At 40.1% G+C, this 19,434-nt stretch overlaps 1 protein-coding gene and 1 long non-coding RNA gene across 6 annotated transcripts in view; one reads left to right on the top strand and one right to left on the bottom strand.

Moving 5' to 3' along the window:
• Positions 1–15: 15 nt before the first annotated feature.
• HSP90B1 (heat shock protein 90 beta family member 1) lies at positions 16–15,196 on the bottom strand. Its single transcript, XM_074326229.1, is given in 16 exon segments — positions 16–308; positions 813–929; positions 1,250–1,405; positions 1,487–1,565; positions 3,165–3,301; positions 3,799–4,044; positions 4,308–4,609; positions 4,611–4,659; positions 5,953–6,069; positions 6,850–6,969; positions 7,190–7,301; positions 11,118–11,449; positions 12,385–12,501; positions 13,077–13,218; positions 13,934–14,033; positions 15,009–15,196. Coding segments are annotated over 16 exon segments (2,205 nt in total). The 5' UTR covers positions 15,058–15,196; the 3' UTR covers positions 16–278.
• Positions 15,197–15,296: 100 nt separating this feature from the next.
• The window catches only part of LOC109445818 (uncharacterized), a 45,139-nt gene continuing 41,001 nt past the window's right edge, over positions 15,297–19,434 (top strand). For 4 of the 5 annotated variants that reach the window (XR_012494076.1, XR_012494074.1, XR_012494073.1 and 1 more), the window contains exons 1-2: positions 15,297–15,642; positions 16,209–16,385. This is a non-coding gene — a long non-coding RNA (uncharacterized LOC109445818). Of the gene's footprint in view, positions 15,693–16,208; positions 16,386–19,434 lie in introns of all 5 variants that reach the window. The other variant, XR_012494075.1, reaches the window with a different exon arrangement.

Below are 19,434 nucleotides of genomic sequence, written 5' to 3'. Positions count from 1 at the left end.
AGGCAAGACACTGAATATTTGGGATCTTTTTTATTTTTATACACATGACAAGATTTTACACCAATAGTCAGTTAAATAGTACAAATTTACATTCATGAGGAATGTTAAAAAAAATTCAACTAAAAAACCCTCTTCTTCCTGTGACCCACAATCCCAACATTTTACAGTGCAGGGGAGAAAGGGGTTGGGGGGAGCATCCAAAACAAGTCTCTCCCAAAAGAAATGACTTAAATTTCACATTCCCTCTCCACACAGGATCCAAATGGTGAGAGTATAATTTACAATTCATCTTTTTCATCTGTAGATTTCTGTGAAAACAGAAAAATCAGAAGACATTAAAAGCTAGCAGAACAAAACCCTTTAGCTCACAAAAGTTCGCATGTGGAAAAAATAACTGACTGGGCTAAGCTTATTTTCATTATTTCAGCGGTAGATTAAAACCTCACCTTGGTAATCTGTAAGAATTTTAGATAACTTAGACCCCACCAAAAGGAGCAATGGCCCCTGAACACAACAATCAAAAATTTAAAACAGCCTATTACTATATAGTAAGGCGGAAGCAAATGGCCAAGAATATATATAGAAATATTGTGCGCTAAGGAAAAATCTATTTAAAAACATCAAGAATGGATGACTAAAATAAAGGATGAAAGAAGTGGGAAGATCAAAGTATACACTATTTAAACAAAAAAAGTGATTTGCTCCAGCTTTCAAATTTGATTTGAGATGCCTATTTTGGGGCAGATTTCTATATGTTACAGTCCTAACTTGGCCAGAACTAGAATGCAAGTCCCATTCTTGAGTTGCTATACCTTTGTTTCTTGTTCTTCTTCGTCTGTTCCAACATCCATTTCTTCTTCATCTTGGTCTGTGTCGTCTGTGGTGTCGTCTGTTGTTTCTTCAGGCTCTTCTTCAGGTTCTTCTTCGACCTAAGGGAACATTTATGCGCCCATTAATGGATCTATTTTCACTTTGCTCATTTAAATGTTTAGGATCATAATTAACTTCATAACCCTCTAATAAGAGTTAACAGTCAAGCTAACAAAGGGAGATTAAAAAAAAGCATGTAAAAGAATTTAACTTCTAGTACAGTGCATGACACTGGGGACTTAAAAACACTTAATAAATTATTTCAAAAGAGTAGAAATTAGTCCAATTTCTCAGAGGTTTATCACTTAATCATGGGAAGCGTTTTTTAAAAAAAAAAAAAAAAAAATTAAGCCTGTGTTGGAAGGCTGGGGATACAAACCTTTGCATCAGGGTCAATGTTTAAACTGAGGCGAAGCATTCTTTCTATTCTATCTCCATACTCTTTAGTGTCTGGTAAAAGATATCCTGACCGTAGTGTTGCTGTTTCAAACAAAACCACGGCAAGATCCAAAACTGTTTTGTCATCTTCGTCTTCCTGAGATGGAAGAAATCACACTTGATTAAAAGGTACAAAGTATTCAAATGAAAAGATGAAGGAGTAAGACTGTGATATTACCTTAACTCGTCGAAGCATGTCTCTGATCAGTGGATGTCTGGGATTAATTTCAAATGTTTTCTTCTGGCTGGCATAATAACTGGAGGGGACAAAAATGAACATTAATGAACATATCAAAATTTAGGGTTCATACAATTCCCTTATTCTATTACTAAGTTTCATAACTATAATGAACAGCTCTTGGAGAAATCAAGATGTACTTATATTGCTACATCAAGCTTTCCCTTTTAAAGGTGGATGGACACAGTTAGATGAGAGTTAAAGAGAACTGTTTTATTTACTAGTGAATCCTGTGTCTAGAGCACTTGGTTGAGTGGATGAACTGATTTAATGTCTTGTTCATCCCCACTTAATTTATTGTCACTACTTTAAATGAAGCTCTGTCTCCCAGAGTTGAGTTCCTAGGCAGCCTGTGTGCTGCTCAAATAACACCAATACGGTTTTAAGAAAAATTACTTTTTATCTGAGCTCAGTTCTCACTGCATTCTGAACATACCTTCCTCATCTTTCGCATTTCACTGTCAGTTATGACTGTTCTCCCTCCTATAGCTGCATGCTGAGGACAGTGAGGGTCTACATTATCCCCATCTTGGTATACTCATTATCTGTGCTGGGCTTAGGAGCTTATGGCGGTATGTCATTCTGACTACTACTCAATGTCCCAAAGACAGCAGTGAGGACTACTTTAGACCATCAGTGTATAAACATAATAGGTGCTCAAGTATTTGTTAATGAATGACAAATAGGCGGACATTTATTAAATGACTACTATACTGTTGTAATGGGATATAAGCAGAAACCTGTTCTTCACCTGAAATTTATAGTCTAGCTAGGGGACAAGACATATAAGACAGCACCTTAGCATTTTATTGTATAAACATTATATTGGTGAGTGTGCTAATTATGAAATGTGTGTATGTATATGTGTATTTATTTTAATGAATACATTTGTCAGAATCCCTAAAACTAGGCCTTGGGGATAAAAGTATGATGCAAATAAGAAAGGTAGCAAAGAAAGAAGTTATTCCAGGTGGAAGAGAGAATAAAAACAGGCAAAAAAGTTGTTTTTAAGGCCATTGTTGTGACAATAAAACAAGCTTGAAATATGTATTTCTTAAAAATAAAGGGTACCAAAGACCCACTTATCTCTAGTACTTGGACCTTGAGTTCAAATACTTGTTAACTCATGGGTCAAATTTTACCTTTTATTTTGTGGGGCATATTATCTAGGGGAGGAGTGTGGTGGTTTTAAAAGACTTAACTCATTTGAGAAATATAATTGTCATTAACCTCATCTATAACTTATAACTCTTAATATTATCTAAAATGTAGAAGAGATACCAGGCCAAGCATATAGTGTAATGCAAAAATACAGACAATTTATGTGTAACAGAGTAAGAAAATTTGCATTTGTATATAAAATAGATCATGAGTCTAAGACCTTTCCTTTTATTTTTTTCCCTAGTGGGCCATCTTGGACCATTTCGGTCCCAAGACTTTTTCTTTATCCATCTCATGTAGGAGGAATCCCTTTATAAATCTGTCGTCTACCTAATATATAGTAGACAGTGCTGGAAACTTAAAACACATCCGTTCTTTGTATAGAAGCTGGCATTACCTCCTGAAGGGAGGCTGGACGAGAGCTGACACCTGGGTAGACTTTCCCGAGGACACTTACTTTGTGGAGATGTCCTTGCCCGTCTGGTATGCCTGAGCTTTCATGATTCTCTCCATGTTGCCAGACCACCCGTATTGGCTGGCCACAAGAGCACACGGAGACTCTGTCAGGCGCTGAGAGACCACAGCCTTTTCAATCTTAGGACAAGAACCAAAGTTAGAGACATGAATATCAATAGTTAAAGTCATTCAGTAATTGCCTTTCAACTCGTTAAGGATTCATCACCTAAGATCATAAACATAGAGGCAGGTCATAAAACTACTCATTCCGATTCTCAGGAGACACTGTCATTTAATAGTCTGAATTTTTCAGTCAGAAATACTTAAATCACCAACTTTTAACAACATATAAAATTTAACCTGTTACAAGAGCAATATTAAACTACAGAAAACTTTCAGTTGTAAGGAAAAAACCCCCTAGCATCCTCATATAGAATAACCACTATTATCCTTTTAATTCTTTGTAGTTCCTAAATTTTAAGGTTGTTCGCCCCAATAATTTAACCACAATATTAAATGTTCTGACAAGTTTTCATGGTTACAAAGTAACCAGTTGCAAAGTTTAGTATGTTGACAAAAGTTTTTTAAAAATGCAGATGCTACAATTTTCACATTTCTAATTTCCAGAAGAATACCTTGTCCTTGAGGGCTTTATCTTTCATCCAATTGAGCAGAGGCTCAAATTCTTTCTCAATTGCTTCACGATTCTCCTTAGTTTTCTCACTTTCATCAAACTTGACTCCTTCCTTGGCAACATTCTGGAACCTCTTCCCATCAAACTCAGGAAGAGCCTGAATGCAGTATTCATCCACAGGTTCTGTGAGATAAATCACTTCATAGCCCTTTTTCAGAAGTCGCTCAACAAATGGAGACGATTCGGCCTATGAAATTAAGGGAATTAAAGGTTAATTCCAAGTCTAGCCTCGGTATTTATTTGTTCATCTTAGTATCTATGTTTATATAGTAGTAACAACCCCAGTTTACAAGTGGAGAATTAAGAGGAACAAAGAATATAAATGACTTTCCTGTCAATGACTGACCAGTCCTCCAAACTACCATAGCTCTTAATTAAATTTTTCTTTTTTTCCCCTCAAGAGTTGGTTATAAATTCCCAGCTATATACCATGATCCCTGATCATCTCACCTCTTTTCTGCTGGACCCAGCCATGAAGTAGATTTTGTCTTGTTTCTCCTTCATTCTTTCCACATACTGGTCTAGACTAGTAATGTCACTTGCGTGATGAGAAGACTGGAATCGAAGAAGTTTAGCAAGACGTGTCCGATTGGAATGGTCTTCAATCACACCAAGCTTGATGTTGGTACCAAATTCTTTCCAAAAAGTATCATTGTATTTCTCATCAGCAATCTTCTTGATCATGTCCAGAGTTTTACGGACAAGCTTCTTTCTAATCACCTGAACAAAATTAAGGAATAACTGATTAAAGAACTTCTCCTTCAGCAGTAAAGTGGATATAAGCCATGGGGTCATCGCTTTCCTATGGAAAGTTGGTACTTAGTTACCCAAATGGCACACAACAAAGGCAGTGCAAAAGCTACGGTCTAGTTCAGCATTTAATTAACCAGAGAAGTGCCCTTACCAAAAAAGGGGTGGGGAGGTTACGGAGGGAAGAAGAAACGACTAAGACTGCAATTCTAACTGCCTAGACACAGTCGTGTTGACGATGACTATCAATAACATTATGTACTCCTAGACTCGGGAAGGATGGGTGAGTCCAGGTTCCACATGTGTGAGAACAGGACGGGAAAACCAGCATCCTAAAGGACAAAACCATAAACATCACTTCAAGAATGGACTGGCCAACCACAAAAAGGACTCAGGAACAGATTTCTCCCTTGGAATCTGGACTACCGTTATGGCTATAAAGAGGTATGTAAATAGCTACAAAAATATAAAGACAGGAGTTCCCTAGATCTGTATACATTATCCATTACTGTACCCACGTGGTTAGTCTGAATTGAGATGTGATGGTAAGTGTAAGATACACAGCCAAACTTTGAAGACGTGATACAGAAACCTCCCAAAAGTAAAACAGCTTATTATGTGGCTCACATTGTATTTCTAATACAGCTGACCTAGATGGAAGTACCTGTGCATACACTAGGACTTTAGAGTTCATGGGAATGAAAGTGGAGGCAGAATGAAGGGCAAGTTTTTAGAGGTAAAAAGCCTCAAGGATGGTTGGATGTTAACGTAAGGAAAACCAAGAAGGTGAAGGAACAAATCTACAGGTGGAATAAAGAGTAAAGAATAGACAGAATCATACAGTATTAAGTTTCATGTAGTCATGCTAAGTCCATTAAGCTATTCTACTTTATAAAAAAAGCTGTATGGAGAAACATTACCTTGGAACAATCTTAATGCTAGTTGTGGATTCAAGAGTTACAAGGGATCAGTAAAAGGAAAAAAATAGGCCAGGAAACAGAGTTAGTAATTATTCCTACCTAGGCAGATGACCTCACAGTAATTGTTTGATGTTGTAAACAAGCTCTTTAAAGATTACATTAAAAGCCATTCAGTAACATGACTTTGTTTTATGGGTTCTACAGTGGAAACCACACATCTGCCCATGTAGGTACTTCTTAATCTCTTTTGTAACACAGACGCCTTGGCAACCTGGTGAAGGCTACAGATTTCTTCTCAAATTTTTTTTAATACACAATATAATACACAGCATTAAAAATGAAACCAACTGTGAAGTATTTATAAACTGTTTTAAAACATTTTGATATAATGTTTCATTATCACATTATTCTAAAATAATATTTACCTTTGAAAATGATTTGTAGAAAGCTTTGTATTCATCATCTTCTACTTCTTTTGATGGTCTCTGCCATATTGGTTTGATATCATTCATAAGTTCCCAATCCCAGACCGTTTTTTCAACCTGAAGTTACAGTATTTGATTAGTCTCTCCCAGCACCATTCCGCGGTAACACTAGTGGGAATCATAGCTTTAGGACATTTCAAAAAAATATGTGAAGCACTAAAGGATACCTCTAAGCTTGTATGTTCCTACCAACTGAATCAAAAATTAAAAATGTCAACACTTAAGGCTGATATTTAATATAAAATAGGCAATTGCTTATCATAATTTATTAAAATCCAATTAAGGTTTCTTCATTGTTCTTTTTAACTAGCTAAAATGTTATTTCTTGAAAATATGTTGAGGTTAGAAAGATACACATATTATATATTCCTATTTCATGACTTGTAGAAATCCAACATCTTCCAATAAAAATTCCTTAAAACCTCCCACCATTACTTCTGCTACCTACCTAAGATAGGGTAATTTCCAAGACATATATTTTAATAGCAGACCAGAGAACTAATTTTATAGTTAATACCTGTATAGTTAACACGTGACAAAAGATGCAGAAAGTTTTTTAAGATTTTGAAGTTCAAGACATGTTATAAGCCACCAGTCTTGAGCAACATATAGAAGTTAGAAAACTCTTGATAAAAATAAGATGTGTTTGGTACTTACAACTTTCTGGAAGTAGAAAACACAAAGTCCTTGTTTTTAAATGATGGACTTAACATTTGGGAAAAGGTGACCTTCAAAACTTGAAGCTTGCCTCAAATTAGTCCGTACATACTTGGGTTTTCAAGTTTTCTCTAAAATATCCTAAACAATATTTTAAATACGGAGATGAAGCAGACTTACTTTTTTAGTCTTGGGTTTCTTTTCGTCTTCTTCTTCTTCTACTGCAGCCTCATCATCAGATTCTTCTTTTTCTTCTTTTGTTGTTTCTTCTTCTTCCATGGGTTCCTCAACAGTTTCAGTCTGTTGGAGGAGAAAGTAGCATTACTGTTAAACTCATCTTTTTAGTAATTCTGACTTGATTTATAAAATATAAAATAAAATTACAACTCAAAAAAATAGGTCTTCTTTTAGAAAATCCTGCAAGTATCAAAACTGAAAAAAACTACATTTTATCTTCATTAAGTATTAAGTATTTAAATATGTGCCAAGGTAATACATATAAATTTCAATATAGATTTACCTTGCTGCTCCATACATAAATAGGAAAGTTTATGAACTGTGAGTATTTTTTGACAAGATTTTTAATTGTATCCAATTCAAGGTAATCAGATGCTTCTTCTTTTAAAACAAGGCTGCAAAGAAAATAAGCCATTTATAAAGACACATGCATGGTTTAAAAGATTTGATTATAAATTCATCTAAATGCCTTCATAACAATGCTAACAGCCAGCAGGTCTGTGTAATCCAGGATGGCCTCTGTTATTCGTGTTAGGATTCTCATCACCACCAATAAGGGTTTGTGAACTAAATATACCAAAGATGGGTACGGTAAAGGGAAAAAGTTTCCTTACATTCCCTTAAGTGGAGACCATCCTTAGTTCTAGGTAGAAAATGAAAATGTTCCCAACCCTCTAAATATGTTGGGGTTTTTTCATTTGAAGGACTGAAATCTTAAGAAAGCTCAAGGTGTAAAAACACTGAAACATTCTGGAGAAAAGTGTAATTATATGCACTGATAGTTAATCTAGAGATCCAATGATTATTGTAGATAGCGAACCCCTAATAAAAACACATTCCTTAAAAAAGCTAGAAAATTAATCTGAACTATTGTTTATATCTGCACCATCCAAAACAGTAGCCAGCCATATGTAACTATTTGAATAAAATCTAAAATTCGTTCTTTAGTTGCACTGCCACATCCAAGTACTCAATAGTCACACGTGGCTGGTGGCTGCCATATAAGACAGTGCAGACACAGAACATTTCCGTGAGAGTTCTCCTGGACAGAGCTGGCTTAGCTAACTCCAGTACCGACAACTGTAGCATTGCTTCCTCTTTTCCCTCCCTGCCACTTCTGCAAACCCTTCCTCCACCACCCCAAATAATAAATTACAACATAGTCTCACACACAGCAGGTGGCCCCTATCTTCATGTTTGTGCTCCCAATAAAAATGAAGGATGTTGTATCCATGGTACCCTTCCTGCCTCAAAAAGTGAAGGTTAGTAGCATCTGCCAACAAGTAGACAGTACATGATGACACAGCCTAACGTGGTGACTAAGTCTCTGGTCTTAGAGCCGCGTCATCTTAGTGATGCTGGGTTGGGGAAGAGTTCAGTTTTGGATGCAAGCTGAAGCTGATGGTTTGACATCTTAGTTAGATGTTTAAATTAGATATATGAGCACAGAGCTCAGTTGTTAGGTCGAGATCAGAAGTCGACAAACTATGGCTGGAGCACGTAAGAAATTTTATCAAGACACAACCTCATTCATCATGTTGTCTACGGTTGCTTTCAAGCTGGAACAGCAGAGATGTGCCCTGTGACTAATCCTATAGTCCACAAGCTTAAAGTATTTACTAGTAGGCCCTTTAAGAAAAAGCTTGCTGACTTCTCATCTAGACTAAGAATATAGATTTGAGAACCCTGAGAAAAAGCGTGACAGAAGTGAGACTAAATAAGGAATACAAGAATAATGAGAAAAGGGCTGAAAGTTAAATTTTAAAGCAAGAGAATATCAAAATTTAAGAAATGGGCAAAGACAAAAGATACGCAGGATCATGGAGGCTGGGTACTGAGTGAATTGTTTTAAGGACTATGTAGCAGAAAGCCAATTCTGTAGAAAACACAAGAGAAAAACTAAGAAAAAAAGAGAATCACTGCTGGGAACAATGTCAGTTCAAGAATCCTGAATGCATTGGCTTCAGGAACAAGGGTTACTTACTGGTGAATTTATTTCAATGGAAAGGTGGTAAAGTTGACGTAAAGTGGACTGAGGCATGAACAGAAGGTGAAGGAGCAGCAAAGGCAAGTGTACTTTAAGCTCAACTGTGGAGGAGACAAAAATAGTGTGTGCCTGACAGTATAAGGGAGCATGGCACTACCTGCCTTCCTTCCTTCCCCCAGAGACTAGAACATGCTTCCACTTTGATGGGAAAGAGGGAGGTGTGTGGGAAAGGCTGACTTTAAAGATGGAGTAGGAATTAATTTATGCTTCGTCTCTGAGAAGGTTAAGATGAAAGACAACAGATCACAAATGGAGACTAGCTTTAGGGAAAAATGTAGAACATCTCCCTCATTGTGGTAAGAAGGACAGAAGCAATTACTTCAGTTTGCATTTACTGGATGTGGATTTCATGCCATCATTTAATCCTCACAAAATCTCTCAGAGCGGTACAGTAGCAGCTAACTTCGGGGTGATGGACAGGAGTAGGTAGGAAACTGAATTGTCTGGTGGCTTCCATTTTATCGGTCAAATGTAAGATGAAGTCATGTATATAGGCAGGATGTTGACCTCGTTCCCTCCTTGCCTTCACTGTTTTCCTTTGGCCACTCTAGACCTCCAGATCCTCACATGGGCCTCTTGTCTCTGAAACTTTCACCATGCTGGGCCTGCTGCTGCCTGGAGTATCTGAACCTAACTTCCCACTATTTCAGAAAGGCCTTCTGGTAAGGGAGGAGTCTCTCAGCTTCCCTTCTGGCATTTCCACTCTGAAATGACTTCATGTTTTTCTTCCTTACTAGAATGAGCCACGTGAAAGCAGGGACCTCATCTGTCTTCTTCTCCACTGTTGCCCTAAACCCGGGCAGGTGACAGGCACTGAAATGAGTATCTGTTGAGTGCATGGTGGGGCAGGAAAACTTGAAAAGGCAGTTTTGCCCAGGGAAAGCACAACCTGTTGTCAAGTTTCATTTACTGATCAACTAGCCATGCTACCCGTATGAAACTGTCCTGATACCTGACTCATTTATATAAGTATTTGCCAAGCAAGAGTTAGACTTTGGGAACAGAACAGTCAACAAAATGTTCGCTTTCTTAACGCGTCTATCTAGATAACCTTGCCTGTCTCTCAGTATCCTAAGACATCAGCTCCTCCTGGGACATATCATGTTCTATCTCTTTCTAGTTAAGAGATGTGATTTACCTACGTACACCCTTAACAGCTAACGAGAAAGGGCACTGGGGTGTAACAGTGATGCCTCCTAATGAGACCGAGAGATGTGAAATGGTAATGACAAAGGCAAGGCAAGGTAAATTGGGAAGAATAAATTAGTACAAGCACTAAAACGCAGTCATCTAATTAGCCTTCATTAAGGAACATCTGTGCTGATGAAGACAGGAAATGTTACTTTTCGGGATGAAGAAAATTGGTCAAAATGATAATGCTTCTTACCTACTTGAGTATTTAAACATTCTTATCAAGAAAATTTAAAACTGAACGAAGAAAAAAAAAGCCAGATTTCAGGGACACTTTTCACTTGGCACAACTGGCCAAGTCAACTGACCTCTGGGAAAAAAGGCAGAAAGCTGCCCTGTGGACCTAAGCTCTGTCTCATCTGCACAAACAATAGTTACTGACTTAAGATGAATTCCAACTCGAATTCAATCATTACTAATTACCCTCATACGGGACATTTTCTCCCAAAGAAATTTCATGACTTTGTTCAAGCTCTTTATCTCTACTTGTTCTCTCCAAACCACAACCCCAGTTGCTACCACGGATCTTGAATATTTTCAGTGCTCACCCAGTCTCCTCTCATCCAGTTCTGCCATCCTCCACACCCTTCAAAAAACTAATGCCATGAATATAATGTTCGCCATGCTTTACCCACGATGCTCCAGACTGAAACTACTTTTCTAAGTCTCGCTTCCCTGGAAAACTTGGACCAAGACACTGCTCTGTGAGGCCTCCATTTTGCCTTCTTCCCTGGAAGAGCTAACCCTTCCTATTTTACGTCCTCCACAAACAACAGCCACCACAGCTCTTTGTGTCTGGCTGGGCCTTAGGTCCTCAAAACATTTCCTCAAGTGATGAGCATAGTTCAATTTCCTCATTTTATAGGCAAGGAAATTAAGGCCCAGAATAAGCTGTTTGCTCAGAGAGCCCAAACTGGAGACTCAAGAGCCTCACTACGACCATTAATTCTTATTAGGAATTAGTAACACTCACGTAATTGTAGTTCCCCGTCCTAGAGTGTTTCCTCTTGGGTCAGCAATTACAGAAAATTCATTGGAGTCAGATTCCCAGATGTGCTGGGTGTCGTTGTTGTGTTTTGACGTGACAATGACCTTATCTGCTACAAGGAAAGCAGAATAGAAACCGACACCAAACTGGCCAATCAATTCAGAAGTTGACTGGCCATCTTCTTGTGCCTCAGTCATTTTGTTTAAAAACTCGCTTGTCCCAGATTTGGCGATGGTACCAAGGTTTTTAACCAACTCTTCCCGGGTCATTCCTATACCAGTGTCTGTGACATGTAGCAGGTTCTTCTCCTTGTCACACTAAAAGCAAGACAAAAACAAGTTAGTTATATTTGCTTACTGCTCACAGTATGAGGAGTAAATACTGAGCTATATACATTGAGAAACTACCAGCTTTGGGCCACCTCAATTCCAATACAGAAAACTAAACTGAATTTATTTTCCTCCATATAGTATGTTATGGCCTTTTAAGAAAGTGCCCATCGTAAGTACAAGCAACTTCCTTTATAGAGAATAATTATCAGTATCAAAGAGAGCAGAGACTGGTCTAAATATCACAGGGCAGAAATAGGCTAAACAAAACAAGTTATTTTTGAAGCAAATATACAAGAAACATACAATTTTATGTTTTGCCTATTTCTGATAGAAAAGTACAAAACTTGAATGACTTCTGTATTTGGAATCTGTGGTGGTCAATTGTTCTTCACTGAACATCCCTGGCTTTCTGCCTTCCAGAAATATAACAGGAATAGACATCCTCCATTTATGGTTGGGTAAGGCCATACGCCTAGCTCTCACCAATGAGTTGTAAGTGAGAGGAGTGTGGCTTTCAGGACGGAGCCTTTAATTGATGTAAGACCCTCCAAGCTCTCTCTACACCATGGCAACCAGCTACATACACTCCAGATGGCGGCTGCTCCATCAGCCTGTGTCCTGGAGTGAGGGTGACACAAAGCAAAGGCCACAGGCAGCCTGTGACTGATGATTTAAGCCAGGGGTGGCAACCTTGGTTTGTAAAAGGGCCAGAGAGTAAATATTTTAGGCTTTGTGGGCCATATGGTTTCTGTCACAACTACTCAACTCTGTCATGTAGCACAAAAGCAGTCTTAGATAATACACAAGCAGGCATGGCAGTGTTCCAATAAAACTTGTTACTGTAGCATAACCTGGTCTACCTTGACTAATACAGATTATCTCCAAGGATTTTTTTTATTGTAAAACTGTTTTAAGCTTACCTTAATTTTGACCGTTAGTTCCTCATTGCCAGAAAGAGCATTTTCATCAGTCAGTGATATTAGCCTTATCTTATCTAAAGCATCGGAAGCATTTGAAATCAGTTCTCTCAGGAAAATCTAAATGGAAGCCAGATTTAATACACACTCAGGTTAGCTTCAAGATCCACAAGACATTAAATTTAATGTCAAACTCATTTTATTTCTCTTCTGTACTCTGAAAAAGCACTCTTTAAGGAATGATTTTTTATCATTCCTTAGGTAGGGGTGCCTTTACTCTCTTGGTAAAAGGGGGTACAGCTCCTTACACAGAGGCCTGGAGCAACTCTAAGGGATACCTGCACTGGTAAGAATAGTTACGCTCTATTCTCCTCCTAGTGATCTCTAGGTATGCAGTACATGAGGCCTGCTTTGTGCGACGGCCCTTAACACTCACAGTATGTAGCAGGCCATGAACACATTTGGAGAAAGGGAAAATGTCTAATAATCCCTGACTCAACCCAACACACACACACACTCACATGTACAAACACGCGTGTGCACATGCAAACATGATATCTAGTAGCAATTCTTGTACATAGAGTACTGGGTATTTAAACCTGGCTAACTACTTACTTGGAATTCCCATGTAAGTACATTTACTATGAAAGTAAATAAGTATGCTACCAAACAAAGAGAAAATAGTATTTGCTTACCTCTTTATTTTTATACAATGAATTGATGATAAGTTTCATCATTCTGTTTACCTCAGCTTGGAAGGCAAACTTTTCTGATTTCTCTCTAAGTTCTCTTATTTGGGATGCATTCAATCCATCCAACTGAATAGCCTCTTCCTCTCTAAGGAAATAAATTTGATAAACAAATAACTGCATTGCTTAGCTTCCTCCAAATATATAGGATCTGTGATGAGAGCACAGTGATCTCTTAAGATTGTCTGTAGTGTTAAAAGGGTGAAATGGAGACCTTTATAAAATAATTACTAATCTACCAGCTCAGTATTATTTTACCACAGTAATAGGACACCAAGATGGAAATACTGTTCCTAAAATTGTCAGAAAAATAAACCCAACTTTCCTCTACTAAAAAGCAAAGCCATACTCATTTATGTTCCCCCATACATGGAACTGCCCCTTTGACTGGGAAGCTTTGGCCTTTTAGGGTCTACAAAACTGTCAGTTAAGTCCTAAGAGGCCAAATTTTAAAACACTGCAACCGACAGAAATCCTGTTTTTAAAACTACTAAGTGCACACACTTACTGAGTACAAAACCAACTGAAAGTCTCTCCTAAGGTTTTAAGAAGGTAATAGTGCTAGTATTCTGCAATAGTTATCCAGATAGTTTTCAAAGGACTTCAATCAAGCTTGACCATTCTTAGGGGCAAGTTAGGCGATATTTATGTGTGCACATGGCTTGCTACATTTTGAATGACCGTTTTCAAGGTTATAACTTGGGGTGTTACACTTCATCTGGACCTTTGGAGATACAAAAGAAGCCACTGTATTCCACAGTGTTCACAAGAGCTTATCTGTATAGTTTCAAATGAACACAAACCTCTGTACTACTTCATCGTCTGTCCTTGAGCCTTCTCTACTTTTACCCAGATCCTCTTCCACTGTCCCATCCACGTCGACTTCATCAGCTCGCACTGACCCTGAAGATTTAACACCGAAAAACACTGTTGTTGCTTCGTGTACTTCTCAGAAGGAATATAATCAGACAGGGCAAGGGTAGGGGCTGCATCAGTCAGTTGCTAAATATGGGAGGTGGGGATGGGAGAATGGATCCACTGGTTGAAATACCCAATGTAAACCCAAGTCTGCACAGTTCTTATTTAAGCCCAGATACTAAGGTTCCCCAGGAGATTATAAAATACCGAGGCAGCCATCACTTCTAAAATGCCACCTTCGGATCCTTTATAAGTAATGTTTAGCAATTGATACCAGGCCTCTTCTACAGTCACACGTGTTGCGCGCAGGCCAAGGGAAGGCCTCCAAACTGACCATATCAAAACTTAGGCCTTCAATATCACAGGTCAAAATACAAATAGGATTTGTGCAACCTTTGGCGAAGAGAACTGAAATCCAATCCAGGGGTCGGAGAAGGGGAAGACATGTTAAGAGATTTTTATGATATTATGGAGCTGGAGCAAAAGTGAATCAAACACGCTAACACTGCCTTTCTGGTAACCCAGGGCCCCACGCTCCCAAGACCAGCATGGGCGTAAGAAAGGAAACGCGCGTTCGCTAGGGGTCGGACGACATGCGGGGTCCTTAAGCTCAGATAGCGAAATGTTGAGACTCTGCAAAAGTCCGTCGGACGGGGCATCTACAACGATTTTGGGGGTAGCGAGAGCTCGAGCGAGACCCCACATCCAAGCGACTGAGACCTCCCGGTGCGGATACTAGGAGATCTGCAAGGGATTTAAATAATTCTATTCTTTTTTTTCTTTCCAGAGAAGAGTAAACGAAAGCCCCTGAGCCTCTTTCGAGGAAAGATGATGGGCCCCACCGCCCAGCGCAGGCCCTGTTATCCCCCTCCCAGGCTCAACGCCCCCAGAACCTTCGAGAAGACGCCGCGCTTGAGGAGGGGGGGCATCCGGGGGGCCCGCTCCTCCGAGATCACTCACCGAAGGTCAGCAGTACGCAGCAGAGGCCCAGCACCCACAGGGCCTTCATGGCGCACGGCTGCCGAGGCTCTCAAGTCCCTTTTGATCGCAGGAGCTGCCTCCGCCCTGCCACCCCTGGGTTCAGATCCTTAGACCTCAAGCCGCGCGGTCCGCCCACTGCCCCCCAAGCAGGTCTGGCCGCTTTTCACCCCCACTTCTCGAGGGCGGGGGACGGGAAACACGAACTCACCAATCCTGCCGCACCACGCACCTTCTGTAACCAATGGGGACTCGCGGGGGGGACCGCAGTCCACCAATCGGAGCTGTCCAGGTGCGGTGCCCGATGCCCGAAGCGTGGCTCCTTCCGATTGGTCATCCATAGCTGCTAATATCCAACCAAAGGGCTCCGCGGGCCCCTTACACGCAGGACCGCCCCTATGCCTGGGAAGCTTTGGCCTCTTTGGGAAACCGTCCAATTAACGTCAGCCCAGAACACATCCCTCTTTTTGGAGAGGTCGCAGCGAAACCACTTCCGGATCCTAGAGAGCGTTTGTTCCGTGACCAGGGGAAACGGTAGCCATGGTAACGCGTTCTTCATCTTTCCTCTGACTACACGTGGAGTCACGTTGGGAGGATTCCAGTGCGAATTTTCTCAGTGAGCTTTCTATTTGGTAGTACTTCTCGGAAAAGAGAAATACGTGAGATGTAGTTGAAAATCTCCGGATCGTTTTTAGATGGGGATGGGATGGTGTGTAACTTCAATCCCGGCATGCAACACAGTAGGGGGTACACTGTGTTGAATGCTGGGAATCGTAGTCTTTGGCCTGCTAGATAGTTTGGCCCTTTTTTCCACATTATCCCAGCAAGTCCTTGCGTGAACTCTGCGCTGCGTGTTTTAGAATTTTACGTTTTGTTCCGGTCGCAGTAGCTATTTGTACCTGTTCCAGGCCTCTGAAATGTACACAGCTTTTGAAGCGGGCCTAGAAAGCCGCCACGCCTTGGCCAAGGCCGCCCTGTGTTACGGGGGTCGGCCTGAGTCTGGGTTCCTCCTCAGGCTCGGAAACACGCGTTTCCAAATCAGGCTTCTTTTGAGTCACTTGGGCAACTTGACCCTTCCCTTCAGTCCCTCTGCGCATTCCGCTGCGGGAATCCCGAGGCCTCCCTGATTAGGTTTACAGAAAAAGGTAGTGAGGGTTTTTATTTTTTTTCTTCTTCCTTGAGGGATATTGCAAACAACTTTGATGCCCTCGACTTCTTCATAAAGTTCAAAGGCGGTGACCCGGCAGTCCTAAAGTCCCTGCTGTTAAGTTAGGTGGCGAGCGTGGTCGTAAAGTTCGGTCTACCGTACCACAGAAAAGGAAAAAAACGTTTCAAGAGCGCAGGAGGATACACCTGCAGGTATTTGAAAGCAAAACCTGTCGAGCTGCAAATAAACGAGGGGGTGCTTTGTAGCTTCATAGAAATACCCAGCCAGCGATCAGAAAGACACATAAAGCACCAGGTGTCTTTCCAATGAGGGAAGTCCCTCAGACTAGGCTTGTGTCTTTGGACATATTTTTAATGTCTCTTTAATCTAGTCTTTACATATCCCTCACCCCGACTAGCTCCCCGTTTCCACCTAAAACACTCCCTCTTCCTTATTGCTTCCTTCAGGCAAATTAAACTTCGAATTTGTTTTCATATAATCATCTGAATTCCTGAAGACAAGCTTTTCAGTGATAGTCTCTCGTAATCTTTTATAACTTCCCCTATTTAGGTTTGCCTATCTTATTTCTGTGGTTGGTGATTACACATTGTGGTGGTGTCTTATTTACATCTGCCCAAATTACCAACATTTGTTATTAGTAAGCAAAGGGTAGTTTACTCCGCCTTTTTTTTTTTAATGCTTCTGTGCTTGCATTTTTTTTTTTAGAGTATACTAGGGTGTTAATTACATTCAGAAATCTCAAAGAATTGTGTCTTTGTGTGTTTTCACTCTTATTTTTTTGTCTTTAGAAAAAGATGAGTTTCTTCACTTTTCTGCATCTCATAGCTCAATTTTTTCACCGTTTTCTCTAGCTCTGAACAAGTCAGTGGCCAGTTCTGAAACTGCGAATTCCATCTTAACTGTTTAGTGGTGTGTATGTAGTTAGTGCTGCACCTGGAGGGAACTGAGAATGAGACAGGCCCTCCAAAATAGATCCATTGTTTGTGAGTATATTTTTTTGCAGGTGATGGTGGGAAATGTATGCAGCAGGCAGGACACAACACAGTAGACTGGCAGAAGACGATGGCTGGCTGTTGTCTGTCTCAGCTCTGCCCCTTTAAGACAGGATCCCTGGCTGTGCGTCCTGTAAAAGTAATGGGCCGCTCACTCAGTTCCCAGTCTTGCTGTTTCTCCTCTGTGGTCTCCACTTCTGACTTTTGACCCATTATTTATCGTCAGTTTCTGTCTTGGTCTAGCTCCTTCAGAATTTACACTGAAGATTGATATTAAGCTGCCTACCTTTGGATCTGATTCCCTTGCTTTCTAATTTTAGTTTGTCCCTTTGGACCCTCTATGTCCGTGGACATTACTGGAAACAGCTACCTTTGTTGTTTTTGTTGTTGTTAGGCTTCTTCTTGGAAGAAAAAACCAGCTGGGCAAAGGGATGTCATTTGAGGCAATGGATTGCTCACCTGGTAGATAGGTGTTGTCCAGCAGTGAGGAGTCAGGGAGAATGCAGACCTGGGAGATAAAGGCAGGAAAGCAGTTGGCATCAGGGGCTGAGCACCAAGGTGAATTTGTTGGTTGGTTGATTGGTTCACTTACTCATTCATTTATTAACTCAGTAAGTGTTGAAGACCTGCTATATACCAGGTATTATGCAAGGTGCTGGCAGTGCAGGCGTAAGCAATATAGATATGCTCTCTATTCATTCATACAGAGCTTGAACAAATGTTAACAGTGGGATTGCATCATAAGCACCTGTATCTTATTTACTTAATTTTTAATTTTTTTATAAGGGTTTATTTGAGCCAAACTGAAGACGTGTGCCAGGGAGCAAGATATCAAATGCTCCCCGCATGTATCTTATTTAAACTGAAGCAAAGATATAAAAGCCTGACTGCAAAAGAGTATGAGGGAACTTTTTTTGGGTGATGGAAATACTCTTGATCTTGATTTTCGTGGTGGTAAAAACTCATCAAACTGTACATTTAAAAAAGTGACTTTTCTGATATGTAAATTATACCTCAACCAAAAAACAAACAAACAAGAAACCCCACCAAACTAAAAGCAACTCTCATTCTAAACAACAAAACACTGAAACCCATTTTAGTAGGAATCAGGAACCAGAGATACCTGCTATTCTCAGTATTGTCCCTCACTGTTTAAGAGAGTATAATAGCATGACAAGAAAATGAAGTAATTGGCATTAACTTTAGAAAAGTTCAAGTCTTTTATTTTGAAATTCCTTCTTACTGGTAAAATGACTGTATAGCCCAGAAACCTGAGAGACTCTAGTTAGGGGGGAAAAGCACACACACACACACACACACACACACACACACGCACGCGTGCGCACACACAGACACAATAAATATGAGAATCTGGTAAATTATTGACTATAAGATAAATACGTAAACACCAATAGACTTGCTCTAATCTTGCAAAAACACATAAGAAGTGGAAATTTTTAATGTTTCATTCATATTAGAGACAAAACCCATAAAATACTTAGGAATAAACTAGACAAGAAAGACATAGCTCCTATGTGAAGAAAACTAGAAAATCTTATTGAAGAATATAAAATAAGTGGAGAACTTGGGTAAGGTGCTGTACTCTATGTATTATCTATTGCTGTGTAACAAATTACCCCCAAACTATGCAGGTTAAACACCAAATGTTTCTCATCTCACACAGTATGTGTAGGTGAGGCATCTAGGAGCGCTTAGCTGAATGGTTCTGCCTCAGGGTCTCTCAGAGGCCACAGTCATCCAAGGCTTGACTGGGCTGGAGGGTGGGCTTCCACGATGGCTCATTCACACAGCTATTGGCAGGAGGTCTCAGGTCCTCATCACGTGGGTCTCTCTACAGGGCTACTTGCATGTGCTCACGGTATGGCAGCTGGCTTTCCCCAGACTGGGTGATGATCCAAGTCAGAAAACAAGGCAGGAACCACAGTAACTCATAACTAACCTTAGAAATCACATACTGGTACCATCATTTCTGCAATAACCTTGCTCAATGAGAGAGGGGATTACACAAGGGTGTGAATACCGGGAATCACAGATCACTGGGACCCATTTTAGAAACTGACTGCTGCCACACCCTAGCTTTAAGGGAAGCTGAGAAAGGCTCTGACATTTTCAGCTTCTTTTGTGAGGGATGGGCTCATACGGATAGAATCGTAAGATGAGGATTTTCTCAAATATATGAAGGGGATTCAGATGCTGCACAGTCAAAAAGAATAATAAATGTCCACTA

Source organism: Rhinolophus sinicus, linkage group LG02 (genome assembly GCF_036562045.2).
Source record: "Rhinolophus sinicus isolate RSC01 linkage group LG02, ASM3656204v1, whole genome shotgun sequence".
Lineage (NCBI taxonomy): Eukaryota > Metazoa > Chordata > Mammalia > Chiroptera > Rhinolophidae > Rhinolophus > Rhinolophus sinicus.
Note: the sequence above shows the minus strand (reverse complement) of the source record. Positions and strands in the feature narration are given on the sequence as shown.